The following is a 17,464-nucleotide window of genomic DNA, read 5'->3' as shown; positions in this document are numbered from 1 at the left end:
GCCCATAAGAAGTGCTAAAAGAGCAGATCATTAGCACTAAACTTCCTGAATTGGCAGCTCCCATCGCAGATCAGCTGCCAGATAGCTGCCAGTTCACAGCTTGGGCCTCCTTCTCACTTCCAGTTAAATTTGAGTCACAATGCCGATGACATAAGTAAAATAGTAGGTCATACAGCCCCTTGAGTCTGTTCTGCCACTCAATAAGACCATGGCTTATCTTCTACCTCAGCTCACCTTTCCCAGCCTATCCCTGTTCCCTAGTGTCAAAGAATCGATTGATCTCAGTTTTGAATATACTCAACGACTGAGATAGAGTAGAGAATTCTGAGGTAGAGAATTCTAAAGATTCACAGCCCTCTGAGTGAAGGAATTTCTCCTCATCTCAGTCCTAAATGGCTAACTCCTTATCCTGATATAGTGATGGAGGTGAATGGGACCTAGGCATCCCATTTTCCAAATTCAGCTCAGAGCTGGATGCGGGGCCCTGCCACCGAGGGGCCTTCCCTGTGGGCCGTGGGTCCCCACCAGCAGAGGATGTTAATCTGGGAAGATGTCAGGTGGGGGACTCTGTTGACCTTGTGGACTCCCCTCGGGACACAAAGTGATGTCCTCAGCAGACTATGGACGGAACCTGGAGCCCAGAGCGTGAGCTGAAGATGGGGCAGAGCCTGAAGCTCGGAGTGTGGGCTGAAAAAGGCATGGAGCAGAAGCCACAAGGAGGAAGAGTGAAAGAGAGAGAGCAACAGTCGTAGCAAGGAGCAGAAGCAGAAGGCTGGGACTTGTGAGCTGCAGCATGGAGGAGCCAAGGTCACAAATAGGGCAACCCGAAGCCTCTGACAGTGGCGAGAGAACCAGGAAGTGGAGCAGGCATGCAGCTGCTGGAGACCTGGGCAGACCACTTGGTCAATACCCAAGTTTGAGAAGCCACGAGGAAAGGAAGATTTCCTTCGTTTCTGGGTAATCTGGTTCATGGGGTCATGGGAAATATACAATAGGAACTCAAACGACTGAACTCTGCTTCCAAGCAGATTAGAGATCAGGAGTTAAACTCTCAGCAGTATCCTGGCAGATCTGGAGTGTTGGTCACAAATGTCCTCTGTAAATAGTTCGTTTCTCGGAGTTAAGCTTTTCCATTAATGTTTATAAAGATTCAGTGCCAGTGAAATAACCAGTGGAGCAACTAATATAACTTAATTAACTTCATGCAATCCGTATTCTTGAATCTCTCAAAACACTGAGACTATGCTCCCTCGTTCTGGGCTTTCTAGTCAGAAGAAACAACATCTTATTATCTATGCTATGAAGTCCTGTAAGGATTTTATAAGTTTAGATGAGATCATCCCTTATTCTTCTAAACTTGAGAATATAGGCTCTTTCTACTCAATATCTCTTCATACGACAGCCCTCTTATCACAGGAATCAATCTAGTGAATCATTGCTGCATCATTTCTAAGCCATTCATCCTTAGATAAGGAGGCCAAACTGTACTCCGGGTGTAACCTCATCATGCCCTTTATAATGATGTCAGTAGGCTACAGCATTGGAATGTTAATTTGACCTCTGCCTGCTTTTTGCAGGAGCCTCATTAATAGCTTGATCTCTATATGTTAAACTTTAAAGGGGCCTGCAAATGATCACAACAGCTATGAATAATTGATTTACAGCTGTCTTTATTTTGTGTTACATGGTCAAACACAAATGGAAATAAATGATTGTAAAATGAGAGAATGAGTGATGCTGTGAAATGCTGGCTTGAGGAAGACATAATGCTTAGTATCATTGTCAAATGTGAAGTTTGACACAATATATGAAGGTGATTTCACCAAGGGCATGTAAATGAGGAAAAGGAGGGGGACCAGAATAGATCTTTGAGGGACTCCAGAGATAACAGATCTGAGGTAGATAGGTGGGCAGTTTTCTCTTGCAAGAATAGTAAATGAAGTGAGAAATTCCAGTCACTAAGTCAAGGTGTAGTAACATCCAAAGATCAGCATGTAGCCCATGGTGTGATGATTTGCTCACTGAAGATTAGTTTCAGTTGCCTTACGTGAGAGGTTTCCTTTGAGCTGAATGCATGTAAGTTTTTGAGTGAAGGAATACATTCAGGTGAAAGCTGCGATCCCATGGGCATTCATGGTAAAATGTGTAAACATGGTCAGTATTCTGCATCAATACAAAGTGATGGTGTGTTCTCATTCCTTGATTGACCTGGATAGTTCTTTGAAGGTTTTCCTGCACTGTCTCCAAATGCATGGTATGGTTGAACTATCACTAACACTAGCAGCAACTTCTTCCTCATACTCCAAGGTGACTTTTTTGGGAGCTTCTGGAGAGCACGGAAGACACATCCCTCCTGTGGGTCATGTCCTCTAGGAAAAGCTCAACATCCTAGAAAACTGGGTAGCACCGTGGCCAACTGCATTCTTTTTAATCTTGCTTCCAGCTTTTCAGCAAAACAAAGGCTGCATCTTAAAGCTGGAAACATTTTGCTTGATGAATGTATATTGTATGATCTGGAATCATGTTGCAGTCAGTCCCAAAGGGGGTCATTACTGACAGCCTTTATTTGAGTTGCTGAGTCCTCTTCATATTTTAAGCAAAGCTGTTCTCTAATATTTAAACTTATTGACATTGGGGATACTTCTTTCAATCTTTAGCTTACTGAAGTCAACATCAAGACTTTCCATTGTTGCCAGAACACTAATTTTGATATCAGAACAACTTTAAGAATAATGCAGCTAGTTTGATAAGATTGCTAGCTCGAGGGATTTTACTGTTTAAAGTTGGATTGACCATTTATTGTTGATACGATCAGGTGAGGGGGAATAAACTGGCTCTCCTCTTCTCCAGTTGGTTGCAGCAAAATTTTATTTAAAATTCTGAGTGGATACCTTTTCCTAATCCAAACGTATTTACTTTTTATAAGGAGCCAATTTAACGGGACTTTATTGAGTCAAAGAAAGAGTAAGTTTATTAGTTACTAAAACCGAGGAAAAATAATAAATGTGTGACACACACACCCGCACAGGTCAGAAATGAGAAATTAAGAGTCCAAATAAAAGTTTTAAAAGAATATGCAAATCAGTCCTTGGCTTGCCCATGAAGCATAGATGGTGGTACGTTGCAGCCGTCAGGTTAGATGATTCCGGTAGAACTTTGGAGCTGTCCTTGTTGATTTTGCAGTCTGTTGGAGACATTTGTTGGCTTATCCTCAAAGGGAGGGATGACTTGGTTGTTTCTGCAGGGTTAACTGAAGAGACTATGCTAAGTTTCTTTCTGCTTGCTGCCTAATAGACAACTTACCTCTAGCAAGAGAGAGAGAGCGCTCCTTCTTGCTTCTTTGTTCTTCTTGCTTCTGTCTCTGTCACTCACTGGTTTTCAGCCAGTTTTTAATGCATTTTCTCTGTGTTATTCCCAGGAAGGGGAAATAGACATGTCTTGCATCCATAGTCCGTTTTGCTTTCATCTCAGGACTTTTTTTTACACATTCTGAGATATAAATCAACAGGAGATGGGTTCTTTGGATTTTTGATGAGATATGCAGGAAACAGTCCATTGTTTCCACAAATACAGGAGATTAAAGTCCAGCTTTTTGCATTTTCCATATCTTTCAAGTGTCTCTGTTTGAAATGGGCCTTGATCCCTCTTCAGGTGCCAAATTCCATGTTCTCAGGCAGGTCTGTCAGTATAATGCACATAGGAATTTTCCAGAAAGTGGTCCCTTTAGGTATCTGCCACCTTTTGATCAGTGCCTTTATATGTATTTCTTGAAAAAGCACAGGTCTTCCTTAAAAAGTTCAATATGCCCATAGGTACTTGGGGAAGGTGTAGTCTATTTTTCCTGACTTAGTGCAGACATACTTTGCACTGCATTTTAATCATTATTTCATGGCTGGAATAATTGATATTGTGGAAAGATTTACAAAGCTGTAGCTGGTTTTTGATTGCATCACAAGCTATAAGAGCACATAGTGAGTGCTAAGGCATGCCAGCTGGACTCCAACATTGAACAGCACGATAATAAATTATTTTATCAGCTAGAGTTTTTCTTATATCCAAAATCATTTGTTACATTCTTGAATTAGTAAAATTATTTCCTGTCATGAATAAGGCATTCGAATGAGCATTAAACTGGTCTATTTTGTAGCTAGGAGACATTATACCATAATTAGATCAGCTGACTGGGCTTGTCGAATGTCACTACATTAAATTATTAAAGCTACTTGAATTTCATATTTTAGAAATATTCTACCCAATTGTCTTGCAAATTTAAAGATAAGAGTAACCGAGACATATTATTGAGGATAGACAAATACTTTTCCCATTAAAATTAGTCACGCTAATTCTCTACATGCTGGAATTCTTAACAAGAATAATTTATTTTATCTTCTTAAATAATCCTCAGGCTCTGGTGAAGGTCAATCCAAAACTGAAGCCGATGCTACATGGGATTAACAGGAATAGGTGCAAGTGGGAGGAGATGCACCAAGAAAGACAAGACAGCAAAGACAATGCCAGCCGCAGCATGTCCATGCAAGACATCAGTTAAAATCCCAAGCAATCAGCTTGACTTGGCTATAATTCAACCGGATAAAAAAAAATCTTCAGTTGTGATTTGCAAGAGTGATTGACGGTGCTGAAATCCCCAGTGAGTTGCTGCACAATGCAGAATCCCTCTACTCACAACTGAGAGACAAAGCAACAAAATAAGTAATGCAATACAACTATCCTGTTGAATGCTTATGTCTAAAAGGCTGCCAAGAAGCACAGAAAGTTCCCTTACCAGTGCACAGATAATGCAGCTTCATCTGGTGCTACCAGTTGCTAAGGGTTTGCTGTCTTCTGCAGAAAATGTATGAACATGATAAGCAGGTTTAACGAACATCTATTATTTAAACATCAGGATAGAGAACTGGAGTATTCTGTGCATCCTTTGTTACTCTGCATCAGCCAAATCAGTTATAAGCCAGTTATTGCCTGCTTTTCTGCTGTCCTTCAAATGCTGGAATGTTCTTGTGATTTTATTTTCTATTTTTCAAATACTTAAACAATTTTTTTACTTAATTCTTCTCTACGTGAGGATGCCTGGGAATCAGTTCTCTGTATTGAAGAAAACGTGAATGGTAGATGTGTAGAGGCAAAACCCTTTTACAAGCAGCCTTTGACAGGTGGAGCTACAGTGGTTAGAACTGAAGCATTGTTTACTATAGAGAATGCGAGAGCAGAGCTTTGTTTTTTGCTTTGAGCAAGATTATTTTTAAGCCAATGGTGGTTGAAGTTGTATGTTAAACAGAATGCATGATGAAGCAAATCATATCAAAGCTGTACAATTAACAGGCTGTGGGTGGCATGGGGTTTTGTCAGCATGAAAATTCTAACTAAATAAAAAAAGAGTATTCAGTTCTGTGTGACTTTCCTCACAGCTGAAGGGTCAGAAGGGACACTATCAGGAGTAGAAACTGAACCGACTGCTTATCCCTGAAAGTCTCCATATTTGGATTTTAAGAATTCTGCATGCATTTCACTTCTGCATCTGTAAAATGTGGAAAAACATTTGCAAGGTTGTTAAACCCTATCACGGATAATTTGTTTTGTTGCAAATATATTTTTGAAACTGCTACCTTTTCACACTTTGCTTAATGGAAAGTGATTGATACCAATCTGTTTCCTTTTATAAGTACTGTAATTCTTAGCACTTTTTTTGAACAGAATTCAGTTTTCATTAGCTAACGTCAACAATGATATTCTATGCAGTGACGCTCAATTTATTCCCAAAGTCTGATTAGTTGGTAGTATTCTCACCTCCAAGTCACAAGGTTCTGTATTCAAGTCCCAGGACTTGAGCACAAAAATCAAGGCTAACACTTCAGTGCAGTATTGAGGCAGTGCTGCACTGTCAGAGGCGCCTTTGAGGTGCTGTTTGCCCTCTCAAGTGGATGCAAAAGAAGAGCAGAGGAGTCCTAACCAATATTAATCCCTCAATCAACATCAATGAAAGCAGATTATTTGGTCATTGCTGTTTGTGGGACTTTGCTATGCACAAATTGGCTGCCATGTTTCCTACCTTACAACAGTGACCATATTTCATTGGCTATAAAATGCTTTGAGATGTCTCGTGGTTGTGAAAAGTGCTTTGTAAATGCAAATCTTTCTTCCTTATTGTAAAAGTTCAAAACAGGAAGCCATTATTTTTAGAATCCATCCGCCACCTTACCTAGCCCAGCATCTGAATTCAATGTGCAAATGTATTTAACCCTTTCCCACATAACCCTCATTTGCACATTTCTGTCTTCAAATAGCTTTAACCTTTGAGGTATTATTTTCTTCTCTTCTGATATCATTTTAATTCTGTTTCATACCCAGTTTATTTATTTTGATTCATTCTACTCCTGATGATATTTATCACCAGTGAAATAAGAGGGCAGCCGTGAAAAATACAAAGAACATCCCTATTCGAGAAGTTCCATCCCCAGATCTTTAGAATACACAAGAATTTACAAATATACAATGGTACAAATTAGGATATTTGCAGGACTCTGCATAATCAATGATCAAATGATTAATGTTACAATTCCCCAGTTGTCTTTTGTAAAAAAAAAATAAATGATATTGAAACCCAAACCAAAAGATGTATTTCTTTTATTGTTTTGCCCAAGTCACATTTATTTGTAAATTAGTTCCCATTTTATTGAACTTTCTGCCTTTTATGAGCCAGTCTCAATGGACAAAGGTCTTTGATAGGTAGGTTTTGAAATAATGATTCTGTTGCAGCAGTACCTCAGCTGCAAGGCAAGCACACAGCCAGGAAAACAAACCGAAGCACAGCAATGGATTTAACCAATTCATCATCTAAAAGACTGCACTGTTAAGGTAGGAATCACAATAGATTAATGATTTCTTGTTACTTTGCTGTTTATTTGGTCTCCATACTGTTTCCAGCAGGAAAGCTGGAGAAACCGTTTCAATACTGACTCCTGCTGGAAGGGGCAAGTATCACAAAGAGCCGCATTCACATTTTATATCTGCAACACAGTGTGGGGAAGAGAAAAGATTTTGATCTTTTGGTTCTTTCCCTTGAATGTAATTGCACTTTTATCTTTCTGTCTAGGGAAGAATGTTCACATTAGAATTATTGAAACATGGCATAAACATTCCTATTTTTATCTAGGGCTGTGTTACTGCAGGAAGGAATTGATCTGCTTTTTCACTGAAAAAAATGCTTTATCTATCATTTTTTCCTCAGTATATCATTACAAATCTTATTTGCCATTTAAATTAAACAATTGGTCTTAAAAATGTTTTAAATAAAGATTATAAGTTAAGCTGCAACAGAAATATTTTATTTTGCCTACTTTGATTTTTAAAGCCTTTTTCTCAGTCCAAAATAGGGCTATCTTGTGCTACTCTGCCAGCAGTTACTATATAAAAGAAAGAATGTCCAGAGTGAATTGCTCTGAGTTTGCCATGCACAGTTCACTTACCATTAGGTATCAACAGTGAGTATTAGACAGTCTCTATGTTGTATACTGATTTATATAGAGACTAAGTTTATGAACACATGTTCTGGTTGTGGAACCTTGCTCGAATATTCCTCGTGTTCATTTCAATTTAACTATATTTTAGGTTTGTCAGCAAAACTTGGTGACATTTTTCAGATCATAACATCCACTGGTCGCACAAATCTTAGAGCTCACCAACTGAAATGTTGCTCTTACTGTGCCTAATTCAGACTTAAAAGCAGCCATTGTCTTGCGAGATTGGTTTGTGGTCACTCTTAACAGTTTAGTTGACTTCATGAAAACTACATTTGACTGTGGCAAACTAATTAAATGGAAATCTGAAAGAATTATGGCATCCAAAGGACAGTTCTGTCCAACAACACATCAACAAAACTGTTTGCAGAAGTCCTTGCGTTTTCTTATCAGTATACAAACATGTTTATCATTTAGCAGACCATTTCTTTGGTCTGAAATAATGACTCTGCAGACCATCGAATCATAAGACCGTACAGCACAGAAGGAGACCATTCAGCCCATCATGCCTGTGCTTGTTCTTTGACCCAGATTCCTGCTTTTTGCCAATAACCCTCTAAGTTCTATGTTCCAAGTACCCATCCAAATCCCCCTTAAAATTGTTTATAAAATCAGCTTCTACTACCCTTTCAGGTAGAGCATTCCATATCCCAACAATACGTAAGTGAAAAAAATTCTCCCCATCTTTTTGGATCTTTTGGCAATAAGAATATAAGAAATAGGAGCATACGAACATACAAACTTACGAACAAGGAGCAGGAAGCGGCCATTCAGCCCCTTGAGCCTGCTCCACAATTTAATAAGATCAAGGCTGATCCAATAGTAACCTCAAATCTGCATCCCACCTATCCCTGATAACCTATCACCCTTTTGCTTACCAAGAATCTATCCGCCTCTACCTTAAAAATATTTAAAGACACTGCTTCCACCGGCTTTTTAGGAAGAGAGTTCCAAAGACTCATAACCCTCACTGAAAAAATTTCACCTCATCTCCATTTTAAATGGGTGACATCTTACTTTTAAACAGTGACCCCTAGTTCTAGATTCTCCCACAAGAGGAAACATTCTCTCCAAATCCACCCTGTCAAGACCCCACAGGACCTTAAATGTTACAATCAAGTCACCTCTTACTCTTCTAAACTGCACTGGATACAGCCTGTCCAACCTTTCCTCATAAGACAACTCACCCATTCCAGGTATGAGTCTGGTAAATCTTCTCTGAACTGCTCCAACCATTTGGCCCCTTGACCCTGCTTTTTAAAAAAAATTCATTCACGGGATGCGGGCTTTGCTGGCTGGGCCAGCATTTATTGCCATCCCTAGTTCTCCTTGAGAAGGTGGTGGTGAGCTGCCTTCTTGAACCACTGCAGTCCATGTGGTGTAGATACATCCACAGTGCTGTTAGAAAGGAAGTTCCAGGATTTTGACCCAGCAACCGCAAATTATATTACCAAGTCAGGATGGTGAGAAACTTGGAGGGGAAATTCCAGGTGGTGCTTTTCCCATCTATTTGCTGCCCTTGTCCTTCTAGATGGTAGTGATCCTGGGATTGGAAAGTATTCATGAAGGAGCCTTGGTGAATTCCTGCAGTGCAGCTTGTAGATGGTACACACTGCTGCTACTGTGTGTCGGTGGTGGAGGGAGCAAATGTTTGTGGACGTGTTGCCAATCAAGCGGGCCGCTTTGTCCTGGATGGTGTCAAGCTTCTTGAGTGTTCTGGAAGCTGCACTCATTCAGACAAATGGGGAGTATTCCATCACACTCCTGACTTGTACCTTGTAGATGGTGGACAGGCTTTGGGGAGGTGGGTTACTCGTCGCATGATTTCTAGCCTCTAGCGTGCTCTTGTAGCCACAGTATTTATATGGCTAGTCCAGTTCAGTTTCTGGTCAAGCTTGGATATTGTCCAAGTTTTGTTGCATTTGGACAGGGACTGCTTAAGTATCTGAGGACTCACAAATGGTGCTGAACATTATGCAATCATCAGCGAACATTCCCACTTCTGGCCTTATGATGGAAGGAAGGTTATTGATGAAGCAGCTGAAGATGGTTGGGCCTAGGACACTACCCTGAGGAATTCCTGCAGTGATGTTCTGGGACTGAGATGACTGACCTCCAACAACCACAACTATCTTACTTTGTGCTAGATATGACTCCTACCAGTGGAGAGTTTCCCCGATTTCCATTGACTCCAGTGTTGCTAGGGCTCCTTGATGCCACACTCTGTCAAATATGGCCTTGATGTCAAGGGCAGTCAGTCCCGCCTCACCTCGGGAGCTCAGCTCTTTTGTCCATGTTTGAACCAAGGCTATCATGAGGTCAGGAGCTGAGTGGCCCTGGCAGAACCCAAACTCGGCGTCAGCGAGCGAGTTATTGCTAAGCAAGTGCCACTTGATAGCATCGTTGATGACCCCTTTCATTACTTTTACTGATGATGGAGAGGAGACTGATGGCGGGGGGGGGTAATTGGCTGGGTTAGATTTGTCCTGCTTTTTGTGTACAGGACATACCTGGGCAATTTTCCACATAGCCAGGTAGATGCCAGTATTGTAACTGTACTGGAACAGCTTGGCTAGGGGCACAGCAAGCTCTGGAGCACAAGTCTTCAGTACTATTGCCAGAATATTGTCAGGGCCCAGAGCCTTTGCAGTATCCAGTGCCTTCAGCTGTTTCTTGATATCACATGGAGTGAATCAAATTAGCTGAAGACTGGCATCTATGATGCCAGGGACCTCCGAAGGAGGCCGAGATGGATCATCCACTTGGCACTTCTGGCTGAAGATTGTAGCAAATGCTTCAGCCTTAACTTTTGCATTGATGTGCTGTGCTCCTCCATCATTGAGGATGGGGACATTTGTATAGCTTCCTCCTCCAGTGAGTTGTTTAATTGCCCACCACCATTCACGAATGGATGTGACAGGACTGCGGAGCTTAGGTCAGATCCATTGGTTGTGGGATCGCTTTGCTCTGTCCATCACTTGCTGCTTATCCTGTTTGGCATGCAAGTAGTCCTTGTTATAGCTTCATCAGGTTGACACCTCATTTTTTGGTATGCCTGGTGCTGCTCTTTGCATGCTCTCCTGCACTCTTCATTGAATCAGGGTTGATCCCCTGGCTTGATGGTAATGGTATATTGGGGGATATGCCAGGCCATGAGGGTACGGATTGTGTTCGAATACAATTCTACTGCTATTGATGGCCCACAGCGCCTAATGGATGCCCAGTCTTGAGTTGCTAGATCTGTTCAAAATCTAACCCATTTAGCACAGTGGTAGTGCCAAACACGATGGAGGGTGTTGTCAGTGTGAAGGCGGGACTTTGTCTCCACAATAACTGTACGGTGGTCACTTGAACCGATACTGTCATGGACAGATGCATCTGTGGCAGGCAGGTTAGTGAGGATGAGGTCATGGCTAATCTGATTGCGGCCTTAACTCCACTTTCCTGCTTGCCAACCTCCAGCCCCAATAACTCTAAACTCCCATGTAGACAAAAATCTCTCTAACTCTGTCTTGAATATATTCAATGACCCAGCCTTCACTGCTCCCTAGGGTAGAGAAATCCTTTAAGAGAAGAAATTCCTCCTTAGCCCTGTCTTAAATAGGAGAACTTTATTTTGAATGTGCCCCCTAGTCCTCGAATCCCCCACAAGAGGAAACATCCTCTCGGCATCCACCCTGTCAAGTCCTCTTAGAATCTTATGTATTTTAATAAGATTGCCCTTCATTACTCTAAACTCCAATGAGTATAGGCCCAACCTTTTCAACCTTGCCTCACAAGACAACCCCTTCATCCCAATGCAAGTTAAATAAGGAGACCAATATTGTTTACAATACTGTATGTGTGGTCTCACCAATGCCCTATAAAGTTGTAGCAAGACTTCTTTACTTTTTTTATTCTTTCACAATATGTGGCACCACTGGCACAGCCAGCATTTGTTACACATCCCTAATGGTCCCTGAGAAGGTGATGGTGAACTGTCTTCTTGAACTGCTGCAGTCCATGTGGTGTAGGTGCACCCACAGTACCGTTAGGAAGGAGTTTTATACTCTAATCCCCTTTGCAATAAAGGCCAACATTCAATTTGCCTTCTTAATTCCTTGCTGTACCTGCCTGCTAACCTTTTGTAATTGATGTACGAGGACACTAATATCCATCTGCAGTGCAGCATCCTACAGTCTCTTTCCATTTAAATAATATTCTGCTTTTCTCACCAAGCTGCACCACCTCACATTTTCCCACATTATACGCCATCTGCCAATTTTTTGCCCATTTACTTAACCTATGTTCCTTTGCAGACTCTGGTTCTCCTCACAACTTGTTTTCCTATCTATCATTGTATAACCAGCAAATTTGACTCCAATACACTTGATCATTTCATCCAAGTCATTAATATAGATTGTAAACAATTGAGGTCCCAGCACTGATCCCTGTGGGTAATCCACTATTACAGTTTGATACAGTTAAATGACCCATTTATCCCAACCTCTATTTTCTGTTGGTTAGCCAATCCTCTTCTTCAATTCTCTGCCTGAAGGCATTTCTAATCCACAATGCCACAACCTCCACCATGGGTAGGGCAAGAAGGCAGGTCCCGAATCCACCCCAGTCAGAATGGGGATTGAGCTCCGTGCTGTTGGTACCAATCTGAACCACAGCAGCCGTCCAGCCAACTGGACCCCAAAGGAGTCTGAGTTGCTGTGGCAACATACACTTTTACATGCATGTTGCAGTCTGGAGCTATGAATAGTGATGATAGAGGCTCCAATTTTCTTTCCATCACATGGCTGACCAGGAAGCCCCCCGCTCTGACCACCTGCCATTGGCATATGCTGGAAGGATTTATAGGTTGACACTTAACTGGATGGCTGCATAACTAATACATCTTTCTTGACCATCAAGCCCTGGAGTGGGACTTGAGCCCAGAGATTCTGGCTCACAGGCAAGGACACTACCCATTGCCCCACAAGACCTCTTTCAGCACTATCCATACTAATATACTGTCCTCAGCAAAATGAGAACTTACATTGTGTAGTAACCTTCTAGGTGGCACCCTATCAAATGCCTTTTGAAAATCCAAATACATCTACTGGTTCCCTTTTATCCACCCAACTTGTTACATTGTCAACAAATTTGTCAAATACAACTTCCCCATCGTAAAACCATGTTGATTCTGCTCGATTGTATAATGATTTTCTAAATGTACTGCTACTACTTCCTTCGTAATGAATTCTAGCATTTTCCCAGGTGTTACATTAAATGGCCTATAGTTTTCTGCTTTCTGTCTCCCTCCTGTCTTGAACAGAGGTATTACACCGGTGGTTTTCCAATTTGCTGGGACCTTTCCAGAAATCTACAGAATTTTGGAAGTTTACAACCAATGCATCCATTATCTCTACAGTCATCTCTTTTAAGACCCTAGGATGCAGGCCATCAGATCCATGGGACTTGTCAGCCTTTAGTCCCATTAGTTTTCCTAATACGTTTTGCTCTAATGATAGTGGTTGTTTTAAATTCCTTCCTCTCTCTCACCCCTTGATTTTCTACTATCTTTGGGATGCTTTTAACTCTATGACCTCTGATTATTGAGCCTTTCGCCAGGGGAGTTAATTTTTCTCTACTTACTCTAGTGAAACATCTCATCTTGAAAACCTTTACCAGATACCTCTTAATCTTGTGTGTTCCAAAGAGAACAATTCTAACTTTTCCAACCTTTCCTCATAACTGATGTCCCTCATTCCCAAGTACCATCCTGATAAATATCCTCAGTACCCTTTCGAAGTAGTTTACATCTTTCCTGAATATGTGGTTCTCAGAATTATCCACAATACTCTAGCTAAAGCCTATCCAAAGATTTGTAAAGTTCTAGCATGGTCTTTTTGCTTTTATATCCTATTCCTCAATACACCCATGAAAGCCATATGTTTTTTTAAACTACTTTAATTTGCTGTCATTTTTAAGGATTTGTGCATACAGCTGAATTGGGGTAATTGGAATAATTTAATATTAAAATTGATATTAAGATGTGCATTACCAGCTTTAAGCATAGTTATGAGCATTAATAGCTTTAAGTGTAGTTGTGAGAGCTCCTTCTGTGCATGATGAGAAATATAGCTAACACGTAGGCAAGATGGGTTTGGTACTGTGGGAACCCAACTAACAATCACAAGTCAGAAAACTGAATGACCTTCACAGAATAGGTAAACAAACGTTAGAGTGATAAGAATACAGACTGAGAGGCGTTAGAAACGAGGCACTTCCCAGCTTCCCAGTGAGATAACAAAGACACCTGCAGCCTGAATAGTTCTGCGCATTAGGTATGTAACTGGAGGCTGTACTAGGCAGTATAGTGAAATGTGATAACTAAAAGATATAAATATGCTATGTAGCCTTTGTATCAGGGAGACACACTGCAGAACCAGGCTGTGTCCACCCAGCATATACTTGAATAAAACCTTTGCTTACTGGAAACTCTCAGACTTGAGTGGTCTCATCTTTAGCCAACCTGATCATGTCCCATTCCCCCTAGGCAGGTTAGTTGAAAACCAGGGCTGGTGCGTTCAAAGCTGACACAATAGATATTGGGGCTGATATTGTTCCATTGCAGGCCCCAAATTATTTTTGGAGCACAGACCACAGGGAAAAAATAGATAGACCCTGTAAACACCATTGTTCAAAACTGGGTGTAAGGATAAACCCCAACTACCAGGCCAGCCGTTTTAACCTCGGTGATAGGGAAGTGTGGAAGAAATAAGGAAAGCTGGCCCAGATTTATTCAAGACAAATTGTGGTTAACTAACTTGATTGACTTTTTCATGAGGCAACAGAGAAGGCTTTAGGAGGACAATGCGTTTGATGTGGGTAATGTGGTTGCTGTGGTGTATATGGACTTCCAAAAGGCATTTGATAAAATGCCACATAAGAGGCTTATCAACAAAGTCGAAGCCTGTGGGATAAAAGTAGCAGCATGTATATAAAATTGACTAATTGGCTGGAAATAGAATGTAGTGGGGAAGTTGCTTTTCCAGATTGGAGGAGTATACAGTGGTGTTCTAGTAGGTAATAGGACCACAGCTTTTTGAGATATATTAGTGACAAGGGAAGTCTTGTGGAGCAGTGGTACTGCCTCTGCCTCCAAGCCTGAAGTTTTGGGTTTGAGTCCCACCCCAGGACTTAATGGTCATAAATGGTGCGTGCAAACAGGTTGATTGTCAACCCCTAAGTCCTTCTGATACGCTTATGGCAGGCGGTAAGAGCTGAGAGTCTCCTGATCAGCCAGAACCTGCAGAAAACAATGGTAAACCACTCCAGTACTTTGCTAAGAATAACCATGGACTGACACATGGAAATCCATGGTCACAAATGTCCTCTTAGAGCATGGTACCTGAAGGGAGATATTAATGGTTTGGAGTTGCAAATGACATAAAACTCGAAAGTGCAAATAACAGGCTGACAAAACAGGCAAATGCTTGGCCGGTGAAATTTAATACAGAGAAGTGTAAAGTGATACAATTAGGTAAGGAACACAAGAAAATCTGATACAGTACAGAATAAAGGATACAGTTACAAAGACGGTGCTGGAACAGAAAGACCATGGGGTACATGTACACAAATCGCTGAAGGTTGAGAAAGCAGTTAAAAACATAGGTGGGATCCTGGGCCACATAGAGTACAAACGCAAGGAAGTATGGGATCAAATTTTCTTCTGGGCTTGAAGAAACCCAATCTGTGCACTTTTGCAGCTCGCAAAATGGGCTCCCAGCCCATGAGTGACTTTACGCGGGATTTTCGTCCTTTCACACAGGTATCGGGTTTACCATACATTTTGCAAGCTGCGATGGAGCGAGTGAGGAGTTTGGGTGCAGAGATAGGCCAATTGGAAGTCCTGCCTTAATTCTCCAACAACGCAGCCCAGCGCCCAACATTGGTTAAAGGTTACCTAAGCCTCACCCCACCCTCCCCAGTCACCTCCATGCCACCTCACATTCCCCCGTGCCACCCACTGCCCCCTCAGATTTCCTCCATGCCACCTCAGTCTCCCCATGCCATCCCATGCTCCCTCACATTCTCCCATGCCACTCCATGCCATTTCTACGCCTCCCAGGCAACCCCATGTCACCTCACATTCCCCCATGCCACCTCTAACACATGTCCTCCATATTCACTCACCTAAGTTACTCTATGTACAGTTCTCAGAAGCCCTACAATAGCAATGGAAATTATTTTTAAATCAGCGGAAGACCATTAAACATCTAACAATCTAAGAAAACCCAAAATTCAAACTCACCATCATTGATACTGGACCAAAAAAGTCAAAGGAAAAAAGTCATAATCCTTTAAGTGCCTATTAGGTTTGCAAACAAACCAGGAACCACATCAAAGACATATTCTATTACTGGTAAAAGTGTCAATCATTCTTGGATCAATAAGACCATCTGCTGAGCTGAAGCTTTTGAAACCCAGCTAAACATTCATAATAGAACAGTTGTCATAACAAAAGCTTCCAGTTTCACTGACAGAACAGATAACCTTCTAAGCAAAGTGCCTGTCAATCAATGGAGGCTGATCAGGTACAGACCATTTCTTACTAACTTCAGAAGCAAGGTTTTTAAAAAGCAGAGATCTTTGCCAGTCCAATTAAAACAGAGCACAAAAACATGATGGCAAAGGACATTTTTCTTTACATTTTTTAATATGTTATGGTACATTCCCCATTTGAAAAGTACTGTAATGCATGTGAACAATAACACAATGCTGGTCAATATAAGAGTCAACTTACCTTTGCCGGACTGATCTCTATGACAAATCCCCGCATTAAAAACACATCAACATTACAATACAGCACCTAATAGTGATATTTGAAGGTCAACACATTTTACACCTACCTTTCGGAATGTTTCTGACTCCTCAGCAGGTGTTCCATTTTCTTCATGAGCTCTCAAAATTGGCATGCTTTTAGTGAGCTTCCAGAACCCTGCACCACCAGATGAATACTTACCTTACCTTTGTTTGAAGTTTGGAGATCGGGAACTCCAGTTCCCAAGGGACCTTCGGCCACTTGCACAAGAGCCAACCGGGAAATAGCCACATACGCGCTGTTCTTTTTTTTTTTTGCATTCTTCAGGCTGGGGACCAGCCTGCACTGAAGAAAAATGCAGGTCAGGTGACCTGAAATGGAATGCCATTATCTTGTAGGTGTCCTAAGAGCAAATTACGGGAGGGGGACAGGGAGCAGGTCCCAGACCAGGGAGGGGGACAAGGAGAGTCCCAGGTAAGGGGGAAAGCCCGTGGACAAGTCCCTGATGTGGTTAAAGAAAGGAACAGAGTAAGAATTCAAGAAAAAACTGCAGGGACCAGACTTTAAGTGAAGTCTGCATGAGAGGAGCCCTGAAGATCCAAGAAAGCAGCTGAAGGTTGAGCCTGCGCTGTGGGCCCATTGGGGCAAAAAGACCCTTTTGGAGCAGCAGTGTTCTGCTTGGCACGGCTGAAAATCTGAGATTGCATGTGGAAAATGAAGCTTGAGTGTACTCAGAGATCCAGAGGAAAAGAATCTCAGAAGGCAAGAGTGAAACCCTGCAGAATGGTTTTGCTTGTTGCTAAGACTTTTCTGGGAGTAGAAAGTGTAATAGTAGATTATTTGAAATCCTTAACTATACTAAGAGAGTTTGCAGAGCAATTGAACATTGAAATAGCATGATTTCATAAGGATGATCTGATTAATTACCCAGCATTTAGAATTAGAACAGAAACCTAAATTGGTGTATCACAGCTAGAGTTAGCTAGCATTAGCTAGCATTCCGTTGCAAATGAAGCAGCTTGAAATAGAAAAAAGAAATGAAAAAACTTGAATTAGAAAAAGAAGAGAAAGAAAGATAAAAAGAAATGGAAATGCGAAAGCTCAAGTTTCAAAGAGAGAAAGAAATCAGACAGCA

The 17,464-nt window shown here is 41.4% G+C and overlaps 1 protein-coding gene across 1 annotated transcript in view; it reads left to right on the top strand.

Moving 5' to 3' along the window:
* Nucleotides 1–5,865, top strand: part of pde11a (phosphodiesterase 11a) — a 390,201-nt gene extending 384,336 nt beyond the window's left edge. Inside the window, exon 20 of the mRNA XM_041200136.1 lies at nt 4,406–5,865. Coding sequence (XP_041056070.1) covers nt 4,406–4,549 — 144 coding nt within the window. The 3' untranslated portion in view covers nt 4,550–5,865. The remainder of the gene's footprint in view (nt 1–4,405) is intronic.
* The last annotated feature ends 11,599 nt before the right edge of the window (nt 5,866–17,464 follow it).

Source organism: Carcharodon carcharias, chromosome 12 (genome assembly GCF_017639515.1).
Source record: "Carcharodon carcharias isolate sCarCar2 chromosome 12, sCarCar2.pri, whole genome shotgun sequence".
Taxonomy (NCBI): Eukaryota; Metazoa; Chordata; class Chondrichthyes; order Lamniformes; family Lamnidae; genus Carcharodon; species Carcharodon carcharias.
The sequence above is the reverse complement of the archived record's forward strand: the minus strand, read 5'-3'. Positions and strand labels throughout refer to the sequence as shown.